Source organism: Cygnus olor, chromosome 15, assembly GCF_009769625.2.
Source record: "Cygnus olor isolate bCygOlo1 chromosome 15, bCygOlo1.pri.v2, whole genome shotgun sequence".
NCBI classification, from domain to species: Eukaryota; Metazoa; Chordata; class Aves; order Anseriformes; family Anatidae; genus Cygnus; species Cygnus olor.
In genome coordinates, this window is record NC_049183.1 from 10,198,536 (window position 1) to 10,222,468 (window position 23,933).

Sequence of the window (23,933 nt, forward strand, 5' to 3'; positions counted from 1 at the left end):
TTTGCATGACATGCTGAAATAACCTAAAGGACACTTTATGAATGAAGTTGTGAGGAGAGTGGAGGCTATTATTTCATGTTCTCCAAAATGAAGATGGTGCAGCTAAGTCCTGTCTCTTCCTTGGAATAGTGGCAGGTAGGCTCAAGAGACCCAGGCACAGAGATGTCAAATCATAGACAGATCAATCCTGGCCTCAAAGGGGATTCTTCAGCTTTGATTAAAGGACTGACTAACATCTGTGACTAAAGAGGGATCCAAAGAGCTTTGAATCTGCTAGGAAACCCTGGGGAAGATGGATAGGTTTCTGATAAGGTGGGTTCTAAAAGATGCATTTTCTTTGATACTTTTTTTGATCTGAATAAGCAGTGTTTTGCTTTTAAGAATCAGTAGGATAATCTTACCTCTGAGAGAACATTTAACTCCACAGTCTGACATTCAGTCAGATCTGCTTAGATGACCGCAGTGAGCTACAGCTGTCCAGACTCGAAGAACAGGGAGTGAAGGAAGGTGGTCCTGGACTTCCACACTCATAAGAGGCTTATCTGAAGGCCTGAGATCCGAGTGGGTTCCTCCAGATCTGTTCAGAAGCTGGATAAGGTGAAAGAACCGGTTAACGACCGCTCCAGTGACTGATTCTGCCATTTACAACCACGTTCTACCCATCTCGATCAGGCTGGAGGGGCTGCCTGGTACCTCAGGCAGCAGGGAGGTATTGCGGTACCTCCTCACCTGCAGGATGGACAAGCCCTCAAAACACACCGCATCCTTAAAATACTCCAGTTCCTGAGAGCACAAGCCAGTGCCTGTATTCTCCTTAATTGGACTGTTTACAGTTTCCAGACACAGAGTGAGTTTTCCAGGGGTTTTCCGCTCTATTATGTAACTAACGAACAAAACAGCATTACAGACAAAGGGACTGCAGATAAACCTGGGAGCGTGTCCAATTTTGTACCGGAATTTCTCTCTGTGCACCAGAGTGATCCTGTGGCAATAAAATAATATTTCATGAGGAGTTTAGATCAATAGATTGATTTTTCTGTTTCACGTTACAGTTATTGAAAGTTAATTGAATGAAACTATATAGAAGAGTTCTGGTAGAAAAGGGCATTTTTTTCTTGTTTCCTTATCTTCATAAATGATATTGGTTGTCTGTTTGGGGGGGCATTTTTCCCTACTGGCAAACTTAAGTGTCATGATGATAATGTACCTCAAAGAGCTTCCTAGGGTATGACTGCAAAATGTTTAAGTGCAACCTATGTTTGAACACTGCTTTTAAATTCAGAACTGAAGCGCTGGCTTGAAAAGCATAGAAAGCATTTCCTTGTGGAAATAGGTGGTTTTCAGAATTGATCGCCGAACTGCATAAAGAACAGAATTACAAAAAAAAAAGGGGGGGGGGGCAAAACAAGCAAAAATCATTATCAATACAGACAGCCCACTAATTTGCGTTGAGGAGGTTCAGCGAGCCAAGCCCTGGGGCTTCTCTTCTCCAGCCCGCCTGGGAAGGGCTGTGAGGAGCCCCAGCCACCCTCCGGGGGCTCCCAACACCCGAAGGCCGGCGGCGGGTGGTGCCCGGGCTGAGGGAGCTGAGGGGCCGCGCCCGCCCCAACGGGCCCAACGGCCGCGCACCGCCCTCAGGCACGCGTGCCCCGTCCCGCAGGCGGCGGCGCGCACGCAGCAGCACGCAGGCGGCGGCGCGCACGTCGCTCGGCGGCGGGCTCCTCCCCGCTGCTGACAGCCGGTGGCGGCGGCGGCGGCGGCGGCGGCGGCGGCGGAGGGGCCCGGGCGGCGGGGCCGGGCCGCGGGTTTATGGCGGCGGCGCTGTCCGCCCTGGCTGCCAGGCTCTCCCAGTCGGCAGTGGCCAGGTCGTACGGCGTGTTCTGCAAGGGGCTGACCAGGACCCTCCTCATCTTCTTCGACCTGGCCTGGAAGCTCCGCATCAACTTCCCGTACCTCTACATCGTCGCCTCCATGATGCTCAACGTGCGGCTGCAGGTGGGTGGGCGGCGGCGCCGGGCTGGCGGGGCCGGCACCGTGCTCCGGGGCTGCTCCCTGCTCAGCCCCTGTGCCCCCGTGTGCCGCCCTCACGTTTGTCCTCGTTACCGAGTCATCCTCGCCTTGAGGGCATCCTTAGCTTGGGTTGGGAGCGCTTCTGTTCGGGTGTCGTGTGCTTGGCGCCTGATAAAATAATTTCCTAATAAAATGATGTGTTTAAAGCCAAGAACAGTTCAAGCAGGGAGAATGCAGGGGTAGCTTTAAGTAATAACGTAATTGCATGAAAATGACAGTTCAAATTTAATGTCTCTCCTGTCTTCTACAAAACGTGGGGCTCCCTAAACAAGCTTTGACCTAAAGACATTCCTGGTATCCCTCACAGGGTGGAAGTTTTATTGGTTTGGTGCTGAAATGAAAGCTTTGCTTTTAACATAACTGGCAACAGAAGCAGGCTACGGACATCTGATGTAGCCAAAGGTTGGGTGCTTGCTCTCTGCTTGTAAACATAACTGTGCTCAAAGTTTTGATGTCTGGCTGGTGGCCGAGTGCTAACAGATAAGGCTGGTCGCAGCCTGCGACTCGTGAAAGGCACGCTGGAGAGGGAAGAGGTCAAAATGTGGTGTCTCATATTTTTATTTTTGGGACGCATTTGTCGTGCAATTCTGAAGCTTGATATTGAGCCACGCTGCCAAAAATTACTCACATGGCATAGTAATAAGCTCGGTGGCTAAAAACGCCTCGCCTTTGCTTCTTATCTATGTTGCTACGTAATGGTTCTCTTGTAATATCATCAGCTTGTCATTTGGCTGCAGTATAAGCAGTGTCCTCTAACTGCCAGTCTGGCCAGTTCCCTTCGGGAAGCTGTTCACACCACGTTCCTGATTTCCGGCGTTGTCTCTGACTGACTGCAGCATGTACTTCTGTTTACAGGAACGTGACTTTAATATTTGCCTTTAACGTTAAGTCTCTAATCAGTTACAGTCTGCGTTTGTACTGGTAAGGGAAAATCATGCTGTTACACAGTCAATCTTTACAGCTGCTCATTTGCTGACTCACATTGTTGCTTGCTACTAACTCTCTTTTGGTAACATTAAACTGAAAGTACAGAAGAAAGTTTATATTTGGGTACACCTCCTACCCCTTTAGATATGTTCAAAGCAGTCTTCAGGGTGACTTGTCTGTTTGGACTACTCTTAAGTTCTGCACTTGGGCTCCTCTTTATGTTAAAGAATTTTTATTTTTCTATATACTAAGAGCTAGAGAAAAGATGAGTCTTTTTTCTTGTGGGATGAGCTTAGAAAAAAAAAACCTGGGTGGGAAATTAGTGTAATAACTTTCTGTATTCTTTCTCCCTAGGTCCATATTGAGATCCACTGACTTGTCACTTGTTATTCTGCTTGCACTCTATGCTGCAACTACAGTCAGTCACGTTCCTCTTCAAGCTCATTCTGCTGTGAAACAGCAAAGCTATGTTTGTCTTCTATAGGAATATGAAGGAAGAAGATTTAAACCCAGGAAGAGTATGTGACAGTGGCCCAGATCATCACAAGGCTGCAGCTCACCTGACACGTGTACATTCCGTGTTGAACAACTCTCAGAATCATAGTAGCAGTTTACAAAAAGAATTATTTTATTTTAACATCAGGAATTGTTCTCTCTTTATTAATATACCTCCGCCTTATGTTGGCAAAGAAATGCCTCTGAGTTTGAGTGAATCAGCAGGGAGAAACTCAAGTCCAGCAGTTCCTTGGAAAGATTCATTTTGTCTGTGTTTTTCTTCTGGGGAAGCCAGGCTTGATGGGATTTCTCACTGCGTTAATATTTCAGTAATGGGCTGGCTGGAGAAAGCTCGTAGTTTTGCTGCAGACTTTAGCTTAAGCTGCCCAGGAGATAACTTTGTATGTTTTGCACATGCATGGCTGGGAAAGGTGCAGTGTAATCAAGAACTGCAGTTTCTGGAATTAGAAGTGAGAAGCAGCACAGAGAATGAATTGCAGCTTGCACTTCTTGAAGAGCCGGCGTTTGGTGGGCTTACTGATTTCTATTCTGTTCCAGTTGCCTCACTGAATGATTATGCTATGGGACTCTTAAACAACCAGAAATCGTGTATTTTTCTTTGTTACTTAAGCCCTGTTACTTCAGAGCAACCACTTGGATATAAGACAATGCTTTCAAGTGTACGATATGTGACTACCAGTTTTCACGTCATACAGCTAGTAATATCTGTCCTAGCTTTTGCACTAGCAGGTCTCTGGTATGCAGTAGTGAAGGTAAAAACATACTAAAATTTTAATAGTTACTATTTTTTAACACTAATAGAAACTGAATCGATTCACTTGGAGACAAGGTTGCAGTTCAGGTTTTACTGATAGACAGCTAAAGTAAAAATTATACTTGTGTAATTGCTGGTAAAACTGGCTGTTGAAATAAGAGGCTTTTTTTTTTTTTTTAGTACAGAATGTCTGCCTCTGATTGGAACGAACTTAATCTCAACACTTTCTGGGACTTCTGCAGGTGTCCTGTTAACACTAGACTAGAACTCAAGTTGACTGTTTAGCACAGATCATTTTGTTTTCTTAAGGGTTTGTATTTGCTGAGTACTTTGGCTACTGTTTACAACCATTTCCAACGAAACTCCCGCTTGTAGAATTGAATTCCCAGTGTGAAATCAACCATAACTATGTATCAGTCCTTAGAACACTATGAATCAGAAAGCTGTTGGGGTGGTGGTCTTCAATATGGCATAATTCTCAGCAGTGTTCCTTTTCAAGGGTGATACTGCTCTAACTTAAGCAGGATCTCATGAGCTTTATTGGGCTACAATAGACACACTATAAATAATTTTTTAAGAGACGTTTTCTTTCCTTGAAATAGTGATTGTTATCACTGAGGCACAGTAATCATTTCTTGGCCTGTTGACTTTGGCTTTGGGACAGACTTCTGACAACAGGGTTTGGCAAACAATGGAGCAAGCATGTTGAAATCAATAGAGCTGCTTGTGAATAAGAAATTGTAGGAATACGATCCTGTGGACACGTAGATGGCGAAACTCATTGTGCAGTAGGTCAAAATTTGAACTTAGTGTCCAAAATTCTCAACAACTGAATTAGTATATAGGCTTAGTGCGCTCTGTGGACGTCCCTAAAGAGGGAGGTATTGATGTGATGGCTTAGGATATGTCTTCAGCTAACTCTTCAGTCTGAGTTAAAAGTGAGGATTTAATGCGGAGTAAACTCGTGCCAGTGGCTGACACATCACGTCATTTTTACTATCTAGCCTACTTCACTTTGGAAACAAAGTAAGTGATGATGTTACGTTCAGTTTGAATTGTATTGACCTGGAAACCTAGTAGTGTTTCTAATGTTTGCTTGAGTGTTGGTATACTAGCATAGAAAAGTCCTTGATTATGAAGATGAGATGTTGGTTAGCAGTGTTATGGGGCGAGATATTGGAGGATATATCTTTTTCTAAGCACTTACTTGAGTGCTAAAAGTAAGGTATACTACTTCTTGTGTTAGGTGGCATGTTGTGCTTTTATCCCAACTGGTTGACTATTTCTTCTGGATGTTAGAAGACATAAAAAGCCATTTGCTTTAATTTAAAAAAATAACTTTTTCCCTGGTGTGTATTTTTATTAATTGTTAAAGTTCTAGACTTCTGACTATGTGACTTCTAGTCACAAAACTACAGAAACTTCAAAATAATAATGCATTATGTATCTTAATTATTTTGACAGTAATAGTTTCCTTCTCGTCAAGCCGTTCATACTTTTCTGCCCCATCTCCACTACTGCAGTTTATCACTCTTGCAGTGGTAGTAACGCAAGCATTATGGATCAAGATTGCTGAGGTAATGTGGTTCCCCAAAACACAAGAAACAAAGACATTTCCCCAAAAGTCTGTGGCTTATTTGAGTTATGGTGTGAACTGTTGTCTGTATACAGTTTAACCCTGCTGTATGTTAACAGCTGGCAGAGCTGTGGGTACAGGAATGGAGGTGGAGGTTGGGGCTGGAGCCTGTTAAGCTGGCTTGATTGCTTAAAAGAAATGTGCAACTGCATCTTTAATTCTATAAGCAGCTACACAGGTAAAGAAATACCATCTTCTGGTATGGGTATGGTGAGGTTTGTTTGTTTGTTTTTAAAGTTGCACACCCAAACATAGTCCTGAATCCACAACTGATTGCTTGAACTTCCTATTTAGAGAATCTGTTGGTATGGTTGTACCTGTATTTGCCTAGAACCCCCTCTGTTCAGATGAAGAGTATGGCCTGGAAGATTCTCTTCTCTGTTGTACGTCATTTGGGAACCATGTATTTTGGGAACCACAGGTACATAAAACAAAAGATTGTAAGTAGTATTGTCATGTTAACAGGTAAGAGGCGTTGCTGAAGGCATAAAGTTACTAATCCAGTTTTTAACACACTGACTCTTAATGGTGATTAAAAAAAAAAAAAAAAGGAAAAATGAGAGAAACCACCTGTTAATCAGAATTTAACTGTGTGTACAGTGGGGTGCCAAGGGCTGTCTCATTATTGATAAGCCTGTGCAGGTGGGAATCTCGGAATGTTGAAACATACTATGTATAACAGTCCAGATAACATAGTCCTGTTTCAAACAAAATTTGCATTGAGTGGCCTTTAATTACTTAATACAGGATCACTTTAAATACAGATACAATACAGTTAAGTGACATGTTATTTTTTGTGTATTATATGTATATTGAATATAAGACTTAATGTCTTAAGTGAGTGGATTTAATCCATTTTTAAGATAGCTTATGTACTTTGCCTTGGATTTTATTGCTTGAAGCCTAAAAGGTAACTTTCTAACTTGAACATTCCTTCTGAAACTCAAATAAAGGATGGTTGGTATGCTGAAATCTCATGTAATATACTGCACTTTAAGCATGGGGAGGCCATAAATGGGAAACACTATTCTTGCACTAATAGAACTGTTTGACTAGCAGAGACAATGCTCAAATGGCTTTTTTTTCTTCTCTAGTGGGAGAATAGTAAACCAAAAGGGTGTCAATCCTTTGAAACTGTATATAAATCAAACACAATATATGGTTTAGGCCACTGTTCTCTCCACAAATGTTTTGTTATCAACTCATCTCAAAAGATAGAAAATGTCTCTGCTTAGAACCAGTTTGTATGGAATTTTGTGGCCTCTAAGTTCTATATGGAAATTGCTTTTCTGAATAAATGTGTGTTAGGGTTGAGAATGTTTTTTGGATGATTTATTATAGTACAGAAAAATAACTTTTAATAGGGGCAAGGGATCTTTAAACTGAACCGGGAGTTGCCTTCTTATTTCCAGTTCCTCTTAAGTCCTGCTATTCTACTGCTGCTGAAAAGGGGTATTTCTATTAAACAATTCTTGCTTTTTAGAATTTCATCGACCAGTGTCCAGATCCCTCCTGTACTACATAGGAAACTTGTGTTTCTGTCATTAGAAAACAACAAAAATACTCAATATTTAGAGAATTGCCTAATAGTTTCCCACAAACATACACTTAAGTGGAAATTTACTATATGGCGTACTGCTTTAAAAAAAAAAAAAAAGAAAATATACTTTTAAATGTATGTGCACAGAGCTCTGCATGTGGATAAAAATGTATTATCACAGTATGATGTTGGAATGCTTATGCAAACTATTATTTACTTCTTGACATTACAATGCAAAATTCAGTAGAGATGATGTTGTAATTCGCCGTGTGGTATTAGCTAGTGCAATCATAGAAACTATTTGTATGCGTTCTCATGCACCATGAGACAGTTTTAACTGTAGACAGTTTTTAGCCTCTTGCTTCTTCAGTGTTATTGTGTTTTTTTTTTTTTTTTTTACAACTTCAAAGACGGCAGTTTCTTAAACTTTGCCAAAGTTTGCTTTTTTTTTTCCTCCTTTTTTCCTCCTTTGCCCCTCCTTAAGGAGTGTGTGTATACCTATACTAAAAGTATACATTCTTTTAATTTTTGGAAGAAGCAAATCTGTACTTACTTCCCCAATATATCAGCTTATTGTCAAGTTGTTCCTTTTGTTTTTAATTATGGCCTGATCCTACTTATGTTTTCCTTCTCTTCCCTCCACATCATTCCTCAGCATAAGCATATGCTGAAATTGTGTAATTTCAGAAATGCTCCCCTGTAATGCATAACAAACTGACAGTAACCACATCAAGATGCAAGTATCCATAGTCTGGCATGAGGGTGTATGGCAAGTGGTATATCTTACAGAACAGTAAGTAGTCAGTGTGATATATTTCTGCTTTTTCCCAACAAAGCATTTGCTTTGATTAAAATCTAATATTTAAGTTTGTTTACTTCTGTCAGCTGAGAATTGCAGCTAGGATTTAGGGCTTATCAAATACATTGAGGCTGAAATTTAAGAAACAGTTACACTAGCTTCAAAACTTTGTCATAGCATAATTTCTGAAAAAATCACATGAATGTACTCTTAATACTTTAAAACTTTTTTTTCTAGACTGTGTATTACAAAATGTGTCCTGATGCTTGTTTCTGTGATGCACAGTCAATAACTGGAAAAAAAAAATTTAGGATTTTTGTAATACTTGTGATGAATTCCCTTTTGGTATCTCTGACTACAAAGCCTCTAATCCTCAGTGAGGAGCTGCACTTGACAGAACTTTCAAACAAACAACTTGTTTATGAAAATATTAATATTTATGATCAGCTCATATACTCAATACAAGGACACAGATAATCTACCTGCTGGCAGTTGTTGTGAAAATAAGAATAATAATATGGATGTGCTAGAATGAAGCTATCCTTCTTTATTACCCTGCATTAAGTAAGCCGTATTAGTGTGTACTTTGAAATTAATTCTGTATTGCATTCCAAAATCTCAATGATCTTAGTCTTTTTGGAATTTGTGATACAAGATTCAGACCAAGTAAACAGTTATTTCATTGTTAATGCCGAAATCAATTTGAAAACTAATACATTTTTGAAAATGGCCTGAGGGACTTCCAGAAAAAAAAAAATCTGCCTTGAAATGATCCTATGTGTTTGTGTGATCTCAATATAGTTATAGTCTCTTTGGAAAATCTCTTTTTGTGCAAGATATAGATATAGTTAGAACCTGATAGCAAAAATGGTTAAAAAAACAATCTTCTCCAAGTAGCAATGTTCTATTTTCTGCTTGTAGTCAATTTCACCTTTTCTTCAAATATAAAAATATCTGGATGTAATTAAGCTTTTGTTACTAAAAATAGGTAAATCTATTGCTTAGTGCCTGGTTCATCAGTAGATGAGTGTTCCATGAACTTCCTTTAAGATGGGTTCTGCTCCCTGCTGGTGACACTAATTTTAAATGCTGACACTAGAATACTTTCTGTGAACTGTGATGTTACCCATGCAAAACAATTTTAGTCCATGGCCTTGGTCTTTGGCCTAATTATTTTTTTATTACAGTGTGGGAGACAGAGAAGGCTGGCACAAACCATTTTTGTGTGTGTTCCAGAGAAAGATGTTTACAACTTTGTATGTATTTTAGAAATTTATTATAACACTTTTCAACTTGTGAGTTTCCATAGTAAACTTGAAATCTGTTGTCCTAATGCAATGAATACAGACTTTTGAATAATAGTGCTGTCTAAGCTGCCAGGAGCCGATTGTGATGCTGCTTGCTTACACCACAGGAGGGAGTTAAACATCAGTCTTTTGAATATTTTCAGTTATGGCATTGTTTTATCTTAGTACAGTGCATTTCAGTTTATAAATATGATGAATTTGACCTGTCTTATGGATTGTCACTGCAAATAGCTTAATGTACAAAATCAGTACACAGTGGTAAATTACTGTAACTGTTTACAATTGAACTCTGAATACCGATTGGTGGGTTTTATCAAGCTATTTAAAACGAATAAAAGTCTTTTAAAAAAGATGTTTTGTCTGTGCTCAGCGGAAGAGCTAGTTGTGCTGCTCCTCATTCTGATCTTTCAGTCAGGTGTACAGATGCATATAACTTAAGAGCTCCTATTCCTGACAATATAAAATGTTTATCACATACCAAACATTTAAAACCTTTAAAACAAGTGCATTTATGCTTGGCTTTGGAAATATGGTAGCTGAGCTCTAGGGTAGCTTAATCATATCATATTAGCAACCCATGCTAATTGGTTGGCCTTCTTTTTACACTTTTTTTCTTTGACACACCTTAATGAACCAGTCACAGTGAATTTAATTCCAAGGTATTTACTAACTAGGTCTAGTCTTGCACCATAGTTTCATTTTAGAAGAGCAAAGAAAACCATGATAAACATGTAGAAAATGCACAGCAATTCTCTTGCATAAGTCAGGATAATACTGTTGCATGTTTTTCCTAAGGGTTTAAATGCTAGACTTACTGCTTTTGCTGACCAAAGTGACACTAGAGGAGTCGAATAAACATTTATTTTCTGCTTGATGTTGAGCAGTAAAAAATAAATGGCCAGAAAACCTTCACACTTCAGATCTCCCTACTGAAAGCTGCTACCGGATGATTTATTCTGGAATCAAAAGACATAATTAACTTATGTTTTTTTTGGTTGTTCTCAGGGTCCCTTGATGCTGTAAGTGACAATATTGAGGAAACATGCTACTGTTATGTGCAGTATTCATTCTGAAAAGAAATGATATTGACTTTGAAGAAATGGCTGTGAAATTCAAACATACTATTAATGGTAAATGTTGAGTGTCTTTTCCCTCAAAACATGAATTTAACGTGAGGAAAAAAGAAAGGGGGGTAATAAATCTAATAGTCTAGGAGGTGCCATGAGGTTTTAGCATATGCTTAGACATCCACAGTTAACAGAGTGCCATCAATCCTCTTTCTGCACTTCACAACAGAGCTCTCATTGTAGAGGAGCACAGATCTCCTCTATGTGAATCTGAAATTGGCAAAGGAACCAATTGGCAATTTAGACTCATACATCCTTCACCTTTGCAGTGTGTTTCTTAGCTCTTGTCTTTTCTGGCAGATATGATAGCAGCTTAAAATAAAAAATAAACCAACCAAACTAAAATAATTTAACAAAATGATGAAATTATGCTTATCTCTTTAGAAGAAGGTTTTTGAAAGGTATTTGAAATGCTTTACCTTCCATTTAAAAAAAAAAAAGGATGAGGATCTTGTTGTCAAGCATGCTTGTAAAGCACATTATCAGTATTTTGAGCCTTAGGAAGTGCTGCTTTTATTTGTTATCATAAATGTTTTCTATGCATATCAAAATGTATTTATCTTTAACCTTATAGTTCAAAGAAAAAAAAAATCAATATTTCAGAATTCTTTCAAGTATTATGCATTGTTAAAAGTATCCCTAAGGGCAAAGAACCCCAAACCAACACAAGTCAAATGCTCCCCCCTCTTGCTCATTGAACAAAAAGCCAGCAGCAGTGACAAACAGGATGTTTCTGATACGCCTTTTTTTATGTGTGGGGAGGAGGGGTGGGTCGGGCTAGTGGCTGGAGCCCTTAATCACTTAAGCTGGAAGTTATTCACAAATGACCCTTCTGAGCTCAGTGTTCCTGTCTGGCCTCTTGTAATAAAAAATCTTTTCTACAGCAGAGCTTCCTATAAATTGCCTTTCAGATCTTAAGCCTTGCATTCCAAGTATGACTGCAAGCACGTATGACTTGTTCCAGAGTTAGAAATAATTATAACATTTCCAATTTCTGCCCTTTGCTCCTCTCCTACAATATAAAGGTATTAAGATTAAAAAAACATATGATGAAGTAGAGCACCTTTCTAAGGGCTTGCTTGTATACTTTCAGGTCACTTTTAGGTCAGGTTCCATCTTCTGTTCTCTAGCTGCTTGCTTAGGGAGAACATCTGTGCAGACTATAGCAGGCTTTTAGTCCTTCACTGTGATATATGGTATGTGTTCCCTACAATCTGTTGGTTGAAATAATAACTGTGTGGTCTGTGTTGTCACTGTCAAACATGATTTTCAGAGTTCTTCCTCACTTTTCTTCCTGGCTTATAATCAGGCATTTGCAGTTGGTAACTGTACCTTCTAAGTTCTATTTAGCTAAACTGTTTACTTTGCAATCACAGCAATCCAGAAGTCTGTAGAGATTTTCATCACTGTATTTTTTTAAAGCTTCATCAAGCTTCTTTGTTACTTGTTCAATTTACAGTAAATTCTAATGTTTTCATAAAGTATCCACAAGGCATTATAGCTGTTCCTGAATGGATTATTTAGCAGTCTGTCTTTCCTCCACATAGGAAATGCTTTTTTCTAAAGGCCCCTATTGAAATAGCATTGTCCAAAGCTTCAACTGTATTTTGGATATTGCTATTGCTACTATAGTTACTATAAAAGAATGCTTTTTATCAGTGAAAACACATCTGGTAAGCCTTTCTTACTCATACGTGCTTGTCAAATCCAGCAGCTGATCTGCCTGGGAAGGAATCGCATTTCCACCTCCTAGCAGATACTCTAGCTTGTGAGAGATAATGACATATGCAGGACAACTCTTCTCAACCTAGCATGTAAGAGCTTGAGAGGCAAGGAATAAACCCAGGGCAGGGGAAGGCCTAACAAAAAAATTAAAAAAAAAGAAAAAAAAGAAGAAAAAAAAAAAGCATTGAACGTATCCTTGGTTATTTTTGATAAATCTTTTCACCAGGAACATAGGATGAGGAATGTGAATTACAGCATGAGATGAGACAACCTGGATATGGGCTGACTTTCCTTTACAGAGAGAACTCTGTCAAACAGACCAGGACAGGGGCCACGGGGGGATGGACTTAAGTAAGAACTGGAAATGGGATCAGAGGGAATAAAAAAGCAAAAGTATTTTATATCAGTTTCATGGGAAAGCGAAATAACACCTGTACTATTTTTCCCTCAGAGTTGTTATTTCTGTTATCTTTCCAGCCCTAGATACACCTTATGAAAAAGTAAACAGGAAGGTGAAGTAGTTCATTAAAAATGTGAAGCAAGCAAGGTGTTTGTTTGTTTGTTTGTTTGTTTCATTTTGGAAAGTGTAATCAATTAGAAAAGAAATCTGATAGTTGGATTTATCTGTTTAAGTAACTTAAAGTGGTTTTAGTAGGACAAATCACAACTTTAATCCTGTAATCCAATCACACAGGATCAGTACTGATGCCTAGCCTTGTTGACTTAATCAGAGCTCTGTAAGCATGAGGATATCCCTATGTGAACCAAACTACGAGGTCAGGACCTGCGTTTTTTGGGAATGTCCTTAAATTTAGGCTAAGTTAATGGTCCAGGCCTGCTGACAGTAGAGTCAACGTGCACCCTTCCAGCAGTTCAAATGGATATAATACCATGCGTCTGAGGTGGTTTCAAATTCATTGCATACTTTCCAAATAGTGTGCTCCTAGCAAAAAACACTGTTAAAATAAATGTATTATTTAGAAACACACTGTCAGCATTTAGTAGCTGAGAATTAGAAAAGTAAATTACACAATGTCCAAAGTTAGAGCACACTGGGTGGCCTTCTAAAACAAAGAAAACTGCTGGGAATTCCAGTTTATAAAATGGTATCATTTGGCACTTTCTTTGAATGATTAAATTGATAACTTTTGCTAACATTTTTTACATAGCTTTAGTCAATATTGGTTTGTAATCTTAGATAATCTCACATGAACTGCACACAGTCATTAATACAGTTATAGCCTTTTTGCGGAGTAAATGTAACCTTTTTTTTTCTTTCCTAGAGTATTAGTTTTTTTGTTGTTGTTGTTCACACATTGTTCACCTAGGATGTACTGTCTCTTGCATTATTTTGTTTAAAGTCAGCTGCTTGACATTGGTGCTGCAGTTAGAGAAAATGTTTAGTATCTTTATTCAAATTATGCTTTCAAATTAATCTGACAAACACTGTCATGTTGTAATAATTTCTTCTTCTATTTATAAATGTTCTTATCGTAAAGAAGAATCCCCCAGTCAGTTTCTCCCAGTTATCCTAAAGGGTGTTGCAACTGTGACGCATACATAGGCACAGCAATAATAGAGTGCCTCCCTGCAATTTCCACTTACAAAAGAAGACACCACAGCTTCCAGTAAATTCAGTAATTCAGGGAGAATTTTACTTCAGTTGATGACATCTTTTTAATTTGCTGTTACTAGCTGTGGCTTTCTTTATTTAAGAAGTACTACAGAAGTGTTAAACAATTGCTGATGATTGGCAGAATGGGAGGAGAAATGATTTTACTCAAGCAGACTCCAAAGTTAGAGGTGGAGTCTGCTCCTCGTGTGTTGTAAATGGTGTCTGTAAAGGAATCGAGAAAGAGTTCCCATTAGAACCAGCTGTTGAAAGTGAGCGCCATGTCTCTGTTCAAAACTGGGCTGGAACCAAGGCAGGATATCCACGCTGGCTTTGTAACAGCCTTCAGAGAGTCTTTTGCTCATTACACAACCAGGAATGCCTCTAATCCTATGATCTAGAGATAAAAGACTGTCTCATTAGCATAAAATATGAAATTGTAGTTTTTTTGCCTGCATGTATATAGACATACATATTTACATAAATATACACATGCATGAATACTTTTCTAGCTCAAGAGTATTTCTGCTTAAGTTTTAAGTACTTTCCATAAATTATTAGAAGTCTGGTAGCAAAGAATGGAAATACATTCCTCAATGTACATGAAGCATGATAAAAGCATACCTTTCTTTTCTGTTGCATTATTGTGGAATTAATGTGGATCTTCCAAAAGCCCATTGTGATAAAGCTACTGCTTTACTAGTTCCTATTGCCCATGGTCAGCATTCTGATACAGTATCTTTAATTGATTATAAGTTTAGATTTCTGAGAAAAATACTTTATCTGCATGTATCTGCCATTATTTGCAGTTTCATAACCTAGCAGAAACAATTTATCTCCTCTCTAATAATTTTAAGCATTTTTTTATTTTAGCTGAAGAATAATGAAGAATTTATCTCCTTTTAACTTATAATGATGTATCTCAGCTTTACTAAAGCAGAAAGAAGTACATTTATAGAATGGAGAGATTTGTACAATTTATGCAGAAAGTCCAGGCCATTTCAGGGAACAAGCAGCACCTAGAAAAAGAACTGCCAAGCTACTGTTCTTCATAAAGAGTAAATCTGAAATTCTGTAGAAGCAATCAGGACGCTGAAGATTCAGATACAAGAACTGCCTAAAAATACTTCATGGAATGATTTAATCTATGAAGGAGATAATAGCTCCTGTCAACAAGTTACAGAAGTTTTTTGCTGTGAGAGAGACCTTATTTAAGAATATGAGCAGTACTCAGGTAACAGTCTATCTTGTAAATCTGATGAAGATGTTGAAAAAATTATCTGTTTGTTTTAACTGTAGTTATCTGCCATCTTGTTTTTCAGGTTTGGTATCCTCCATACATGCTGAGCTCTGGAAAAGCCTTGCAGATGGGAATAGAGAGTAAGGGCATGATTCTGTTAGTCATGAGAATTTAGCTGTGCTCATTATCCATATCATCTACTGAAATGGTTTCTCTTTTAGCAGGAAGACCAGAATTCTGACCTTGCCAGGCCAGAGGAAGAAAATGTCCTTGCGGAAGAGAGCTCATTTATTCTAAGCTGATACAATACCTGAACTAAATACCCAAGATTCTCATGTTTTTGTAGTGTTCTCTGCAGGTTTCAAAAACTTTTACATGACAAGTCTTTCAGGCATAAGTGTCCTCTTATTTCCTAAAGCTCTGGATCTTTTCCCAGAAACAAATAAGGAAATGGAAAAGATATTCTGCACGAAAAAATATTCTTCATCCAGTTTGAAAATGTTTAGCAGTACATGTTTACATGAGTACATTGTGGATTAAAACTGTAGGTATTTTAAAATGTGAATAATCTTTCTATAAAACATGCTTCAATAGTTCTGGCTAACAAAAATTTACTTTCAAAATGCATCTTCATCATCTTTTTTTAATTTGGATATTTGGAAATTTTCAATATCCTGCTGAATGGTACACCTAATGCAGATATCCTAAGAGGAGAGCTAGCATCTGTACAACTGAGATTTCCAGGATTAGAAAATATAATTAAGTTTTTAAAGATACACATAAAAAAAAAAGAAAACTTCAAAAAATGTTTTATTTAATTTCTTGGTCGGACATTAGTTTTGCAAATGCATCTACTGTATTTTGTACTGTCAAGCATTTTTTTTACATTACATAGCTTATTGTATCTAAAGTGTGGCAATTTGCCAACCCTAGCTTTTAGTGATAAATTCTGCTATACAAAGCAAGTTTTTATATCTGAGGCCCCTTCCTCCTACTATTTTATCATCTTCCTGGTTTTGTCTGTTTTCAATAAATGCCTTTGTATTTTCACATCTTTTATATGCATGTATACATAGATCCTTTCCTCTGTATTAAAACTGACAGTTGCATGTTGTTAAGAATAAAAAAGACAGACTTTTGATTTCAATTTAATTGCACTAATGTACTACGTGGCTTTTTTTTTACATTATACTATGGAAAGATCTTAACATATTGCTATTAGAAGTATTTCCTCAATTTGGGAGTGGGATGGGGAGGCAGAGGTTGATGTTTCATAACAAGGCTTTAAAACTGAAGTAATCTCTGGGTATAGATATTTGAGCACTACAGATTGACACATGGAAGCTGGGTTCTCAGAGTGCAAATACATTGCTTTAAAGCATATCAAATTTAAGCATATCGAAATTTAAAATCTAAAAAGAAATTAGGGCAAAGGCCAAACACCTCTCCCTTCTCCATCCAAAGACGTTGAATGTTTCTGCTTGAAGAGAAGAATTTAGATTAACTCAGCAGTGAGAAGCCACAGAGAGACCTGAGATCCCTGCGCACACAGTGGAACCAAAAGAAACTTGAGGGTAAGGACAATTGAACTAGAGATGGTCAGGGGAGAAGAATGAGATTGGAGGAAAAAAATTGAAGATGCAATGCAGCAAACTAGAGAAAAGCTTTTGGAACTTACAAGAAAGGGAAGTTGTCCCTGATGTCACTGCCCATTTTAACAGTCTGTTATAATTCCTTTTTCCCACAAACTGTTATGGAGGATGTTGGCTGCAAATCATCATGTACTAGTCTTTTTATGAAGCCCTTTTTGTTGTTCTCTAGACCTATTGTTCTTTTACAGTTATATTAATAGACTAAAAATAACAGAGACAGTTCTATCAGGCTTAATTTACAATTCTGTTTCTTAAGAATGATATTTTATACTGCTGATTGAGATCACAGAAATCCTTTTCTGACCCCAGAGGCATAAGGTACCAAATTCATCCTTCATGTAACCGCACGGAGGTAAATGGAGTTACATCAGGAATTAATTTGACCCGTCTCCACCATTTCCTTAGAAAAATTCTTTGTTTTAGTGCTTGCCAAGTTTTAACTTCGACTCTCCCTTAACATCATCTTGCACTTAGAGACAGTTTTTCTTTAAGACTTTAAAGAGAAATACAGCACAAGAAAGACAATTATGGTGAAGAACTGTTTTTTAAATTGGAAGTACACTTCTTATGGCAAGAAAATACCAAAAAATTTCTGCTTTGATACAGAAGAGTACAGGATTTTTCTTACATCTATGAGGACATACAAGGAATAAAATAGTGGGCAGAGACACGAGAAGGAAAGGATTTAGGTAGTGTTGTTCTGCTTCAGACTTTGAATATTTTTTCTAACTACAGCAGTTGGAATAAATAGGGACCTTTCTTGGTTAGAGACAGTAAGAATTTAAAATACTACACACCACCATTTAACGAGGAATCATTTTCCCTTTGCTTCTGGACTCATCAGGAGCTATGTATTTGAAAATAACGTACAAGAGAAGCTGAAGGCACACTCTCACCAGTACACAACTACAATTTCATGCTACATTAAATTCAGTTTTTGGATGGCCACGTGGCACAAAATTCTTAGGACATATTTAACCCAACAGTACAAGTTCGTTTAGGAAAAAAAAAACAAGGAGTAAAGAGTGGTTTTACCCCTGATTTTAAATTAAAGTTGGTATTTCAGCTGCCACTATAAAGCCAGGTTAAAGCGTGGTCTAAACATTGGGACTTGCAGCTGTCTGATCTTGACAAGAATGCAATTACATGCTCATATTTGATCTGGATCAATTTACTACCATTAGGTGATCTAGCAGTGCACAGATGAGGTATTGACAAGCATAGTCTGGCTCTAGGTACAGTTGGAGAAGGGCTGAGCATGAGGGATCAGAAAGTGAAATTGATGGGAGCCTGTGGTTCGGAATAAAATTAGGATTATACAGGGATGTTGTCCCTACTGACAAAACAACTATCCACCACTCTGCCTTCTTTTGACACCACCTGTGTGTCACAGTCTAACAACTGGCACTGTAATTCTGCCAGTTCAATTGTTTGTGGTGTAAACTTGATCAATGGAGTAATACAGGTTGAAAATTATTATTTTGGAGAGAACTTCTAAAATCTGGATTGAGTATTCTGATTTACAGCATGGTTTCCAAACAGTTACATGAACAGCTAAGAGGGCACTAAAAATCACCATCATTAGTTGACAGTTCCTACTCCTGGCTAAATTTATGGTTCCATACTTATTAAACCCAGATTTGTGCACTGCTGACTTGCCAAAAGCCAGATTTGAGCCAGCTCACGTGGAGATATGCAATTGCATTTCAGATGCTCGCTGGTGAATCAACAAGAGCACCTGGTCTAACCCTTCTAACATCGCACGTCATGAGCGAGTCCAGCCTGTCACTTGGCTGCCATATGTACGCTGGGATGCCAGCCCTTTTACACTGTTTGTTTAAGCAGGCTTCTCCAGGCGGGGAGGAAGGAACCGTGGGGGCCTCCCCTGTTATCAGCATTACTACAATAAATCCTTCAACTGCTGCCATGTGTATGTAGATAGAGCAGGACTCATATGTGGCTTGCAGCCAGCTACAGCTCCCAGGGTAGGATGAGTTAGGACTTTCAGTCTCACCAAGGCCTGGGATTTTGAAGAGCGCTACGCAGTAATATTTGCAGCCACCTCAAGTTGGAATTACCAGCAGAGGTGAATTCACAGACTGTGGCTATTTATCAGGGTGAGAACAGAGTGTGGCCGTAGTCAGTGCGCTCTCCCTTGGAGAACTACTTTATATCAAGCTCTTTCATTTCCCTTAGATAAAAAAACCCCTCAAGTTCTATACAAAATCCCACTATTGGTCTGTTTCAGACCTGATGCTTTGAATCCAAGTCATCTTTTTTCTGTTATTTTAGGTACAGCTTTCATACTCAAAAGCATCCTGTTTGTTTCTAGTACTATGCATAATTAATACAGGTAGAACAAGTTCTAACACTTAGTGTATTTCACATCGTAAGCCTTACAGAGCTGGTGGGCCTCCATGGTTTTTAATGCATTTGGCTTTCCTCACTGGATCATTCTGGTGTTCTTCGCTCAATCACTCACCAGTGGCCCTATCAGTGTTACACAATGGAAGCCAGCAATGACTTCCAAAACCAGTAGTATTTGATGCTAAGAATAGATTACAGTCATTTAGAAGTGTTGAAAAAAAGCCTAAAAATATGTCAAGAATTGGAATTTGAAATATGTCACAAATAAAAATCAGGATGTGATTTAGAAGTTAATTTGCATAAAGAGCACATAAATTTTTCAGAAAACAAGCATTTAAACAAGCATTTAATTTTGCTTCTTCGACTATTTTAGGGGAATAAGCTTCCTATCCATACAGAAAAGCACCATTCATAAAATATGATTTACTTGCTAAGCTTGAGCTTTGATGTTCCCCAAAGCAATATAAAATACTTACATGTAAAATTTTTTTGGACTAAATGAAAAGTGCAAGCCCTCTTGAAACCATTAAGACAACCAGCAAACAGGATTTTCTATAAACGTGTTTTTCCAGCTGAGACAAATATGATGTGTGTGACAGCACAAACATTTTGAGAAGCAATACATGACTAAAACCCATCTGCCAGACAGAGGAAGTCAAAGAGTTTGCCTTAGGGATTCAAGAATACCAGATTATTCAAGTACTGATAAATAAAAATAAATAAATAAAAAACAGGGAAAAAAGACATGGTGATGGACTAAGACCTTCCTTCCTGGAAACTATCAGGCATTGCTTCTTAAAAAATAAAAGTTGTTTGATCGTCTAGAATTTAAACAGAAATAATCTTTAATACAACAGCTGAGTATCGATGACTGTCTCAGAAAAGATATTGTCTCAGGAAATGAAATGCTTGCACCACTTTTCCAACCATGTGAGCATCTAAGTGAGCAATAAAATCAATCAAATAATTCTAGTACACAAAACGTTGCACAACATCTATGTTCTTTAAGATGTATGTATATTCTTTAAAAGATGCATCCATTTTCTTTAAGAATGTATTCTTAAAAGTGTATAGATGCTTGCTCTTTAAGAGTAACTTGTCTCCTTAAAGGTAACTACAAAATCCTTCTTATCAAATCTAACAAAGTCACAATAAGCAAAAGTTGCCAATTAGTGATGTCTTGAACATATGAAATGGGACTACCTGCATGCATGATGACTGCCTCCTCAAATACGATTTCAGATTCTTCCTTCCAACAGTAAGATGCATTATTCCATTTCCCTGTGTAAGATACTGACATCCAGCCTGATGGCACAATGGCAGGTTCTTATTTCTTTCTGTGTTGAGAAAATTCAGAATGGTATTTAATAGATAATGTTACCATCTACTTTCCTGTTGTAATTCATGTAACGAACACCACCATAGCTCATGCTTTTGTTTAGAAATTAAAAGTTTACAAAATCTATAATCACAAAATGGTATTTTACATCACTGCAACATTTACATTACTGAAAGAGGAAACTTATCACGGTAAGATTAAGCTTATTTCTTTCTACAAGTAAACTGAAGATGAATAATTAAGATTCTTTTCAGAATTTCCATTAACTGATAAATAGTAATCCAGAAAAAAGGGAATTGTCTCACGCTGAGGAAAAGATGTGATAACCAACTGGGCTTTCCTACACCTAAATTCTTCAATTATTAAAAAACATATATAAAAAGGGGGGGGGGCGGAAGAGCGATTTTCATTCACTATCACTTGGGGTCTGGTTTAAATTGCAATCCATAAAAATGGCTCAAGATTTAATGAGTCACTTAAGCCACAAAAATATGATGTAAGGGATTCAGTTGTCTTCACTGATTCTCTGTGTTACGACAAATGTCATAACAGATGTGCTCCTGACCCCTTAAAATGAAACACAATGTGATAAATTACTACTTAGTGGAAACTTAATCAAAAAGATACTAAGCTATCTGAGAAAGGAAAATAAAGGCAAAGTATATTACCTGAAAATTCAGCAAATATCCACATTTATCATCAAGGAATCAATCCTACCAACAGCAGTTTTTGGAGAATGCCCAATTTTCCCCTAAAAATAATTTAAACAGACCAACTATTAGACTATTATTTACACGAATGACAGACTATGAAGTTCTTCCAACACAGAAGGCTAGACTTGTGGATATAAAACTGGCAAAACATACTTGTGGTAAAAATAGAGCTATGACTACAGAAGGGACGGCAAGCAAGAAAAAAAAGATCAAATAATCTTCACAAAACTGTTGATTGAAACCCTTATTAACACAGAGAGAAAAATAAAATAGATATGTTTCATAACAGAAGAATGATCAAAGTTCAGGAAAACAAAGTAGATGTGAGAGAATTATTCACATGAGTAAGAAATACTTTATTGGAGTGCATCCTAAAATTTGCTGAGACTGTAACCTGTCTCGTTATCTGGCATCTGCTTCTTTGTTGGTAGGGAACTGCCCAGTATTTAATAATGTTATTGTTGAATTACCAAAAAATACAGAGCTGTTCTGGTATGGTCGAAGCACTCTAATTACACTGTAGAACTATGACTGTAATTCTTTATTTTATTCTGTACATTTTCAAAAAATCTTCTGCCCTAGTTTGTTTTTTGGCCAGACATGACAGACTGAAGTTAAACATGTGAAAAGCAGATAGTAAGGTAACAATTTTGATCTTAAAAAGAGACATACAGCCTTAAAGAAGACACTATAATTTCAATGCTCTTTTATATTTCGTATCATTGGTAAGTCATCCTACTAAAACAGGACTGAAAGAACAGGTTTTCCTTGAGAGGATACTGAATGATATATCTTTCAAACCTACAATAGCGTAAGCTACATATTCAATAGGGCAAAAACTGGAAATATAACTGTTTGCTCAAGTTAATAATTAGGTTATAATAAAGAACATTTAGTTTATTTCACAAGTTTATCTGATTTCAGCATGAGGTTTATATAATATCCCAACTGATCACTTATAGTTGGGGCAATCCTTTTTTTCTCATCTTGCTTGCATCACAACATCATTTTCATCTTTGCTACTAATTTTGAGAATTTTAAACCTTAGTATTGCTTCCACTGAAGTCAACAGGAATTTTGCAGTGGGAGGAAGACCATGGCTCACTCTTCTCTGCTATAAGAATTAATGATTGGGCTTTCATTTTGCGGTAGAATTTTCTGTGTATCAAAAGCATATTAAGCCATAATGGAATACAGGAAGGGAAAAACGATACTGCTAAACAAAACAAGAACAGAATGAAATATATTTTATATAAATGTGCAAAACAACACAGATAAATGAAAGCAATCTGTGATCAAAATAAAATTTGAATTTTTCTCATGAAACAGATTCCCCTCTAATGTAAATTAAGTCTGCTCAGTGTGCAAAAATATTCAGAACCCACTGTCAGCTCATCACATTCAAATTTATTTAAAAATCATTCGTATTCACTTCATAGACACACATTTCAAAATAAATCTCCTACCACGGCAATGCTTCTGTTTATGTAATCATCTCCTTTTTATACACTAACTGATAAAAGTTATAATAAGGTTAATTTAAAATATGAAATACAGAGGAGTATCTTAGCAGGGTACGACATTTATGATTTCTCGCTGAGGTAAATGCTTTTTTACCAGAGCAGCTGTAAGAACCAAAGCTCAGCCCTCAGCAAAAGGGGATGGATGTAACAGCCACCGATTAGCAGTGGTGTCCAGAGGTGAGCACTCCTGACACAGCTTTTAGACAGTATCCTGTCCCATGCCAGCCTACAACAGGAAAATGAAAACCCTGATATTTTCCTGTTGGCTGACCCCTTCCTCCCCCAGTTTCCTCTCTGAATAAAATTTTGACACCAAAGGTTTTAAAAAGTAAAGCGGGGTGGTGCCTGGGAAGGAAGGAAGACTGGTCTGTGCCAGCACACTTCTGCTTACCTTTACAGACTTTGGAGGCAGCTGATATCCTGACCACTGTGGTATCGCACCGACGATCTTTAGCAAGGACTTAGGAAATCCCACAGATATTTGAGTTCCTAGATCCCGTAAGCAGGCAAATCTTTTCCCTTACCAAAACAGACGATACATACCCAGGCAAACCCCTTGCTGCATATGAAGCAGTCCCATTTATACACAAACTTCATGACCACTGCAGCAGGGGAAGCATACAGCATCTCTGCAGCAGCAGACCAAAGCATCAGGAGCAAGCAAGACTGCAGAAAGAAACGAGCACAGACACCATGAGCCTCAGGCTCCTTTTCGGACACTTCCACCCACCTCGTCCCCTGACAGTGTGACACCAGCCCAGCTCTCACCCCTCACCTTCTTGTCATCTCCCTGTCACCTTTTTCCCTCATAGACACCTTGGAACGACTTCTGCGGCTCTGCAGACACCTTGGAACGGACTCTGCAGACGTTTTCTGGCTACCACAGAGCCCAGAAGCCACCCCGGCCATAGCGATACCCAGCACGACGGCTCCCCTCAGCCCTTCCCACCGTAGCCCCCCGGGGAAACGCTTCTGCGTGGCCTCAACTCCGCCAGGCCAAACCTGCCGGGAACACCCAGAGGGGGAGAGGGCAGGAGGGAGGCCCCTCGGCCCGGGGCGGCACGACGGGCGAGCTGCCGCCCCCTG

At 38.3% G+C, this 23,933-nt stretch overlaps 1 protein-coding gene and 1 long non-coding RNA gene across 5 annotated transcripts; one reads left to right on the top strand and one right to left on the bottom strand.

The window, feature by feature from the left end:
• Positions 1-1,696: 1,696 nt before the first annotated feature.
• LOC121078385 (small integral membrane protein 10-like protein 2A) lies at positions 1,697-9,891 on the top strand. Its single transcript, XM_040574538.1, has 2 exons — positions 1,697-1,995; positions 3,352-9,891. Exons 1-2 carry the CDS (start codon positions 1,810-1,812, stop codon positions 3,370-3,372), a joined length of 207 nt encoding a protein of 68 aa, XP_040430472.1. The 5' UTR covers positions 1,697-1,809; the 3' UTR covers positions 3,373-9,891.
• A 637-nt stretch (positions 9,892-10,528) lies between these two features.
• LOC121078387 lies at positions 10,529-23,765 on the bottom strand. Of its 4 annotated transcripts, none has more exons than XR_005824541.1 (5): positions 23,623-23,765; positions 23,239-23,513; positions 21,280-21,362; positions 20,476-20,609; positions 10,529-10,618 (listed from the first exon to the last, which is right to left on the bottom strand). It is a non-coding gene; the product is annotated as an uncharacterized LOC121078387 (long non-coding RNA). The 4 variants fall into 4 exon arrangements; XR_005824543.1 differs by lacking the exon at positions 10,529-10,618 and adding an exon at positions 14,035-14,238; XR_005824542.1 differs by lacking the exon at positions 10,529-10,618 and adding an exon at positions 15,295-15,373.
• Positions 23,766-23,933: the final 168 nt, after the last annotated feature.

Bases quoted from the DNA above. Each gene is read 5' to 3' on its own strand.
- LOC121078385 (XM_040574538.1), top strand. From the start codon at position 1,810: ATGGCGGCGGCGCTGTCCGCCCTGGCTGCCAGGCTCTCCCAGTCGGCA. The intron at 1,996-3,351 runs GTGGGTGGGCGG...CTTTCTCCCTAG, and splicing joins TGCTCAACGTGCGGCTGCAG to GTCCATATTGAGATCCACTG.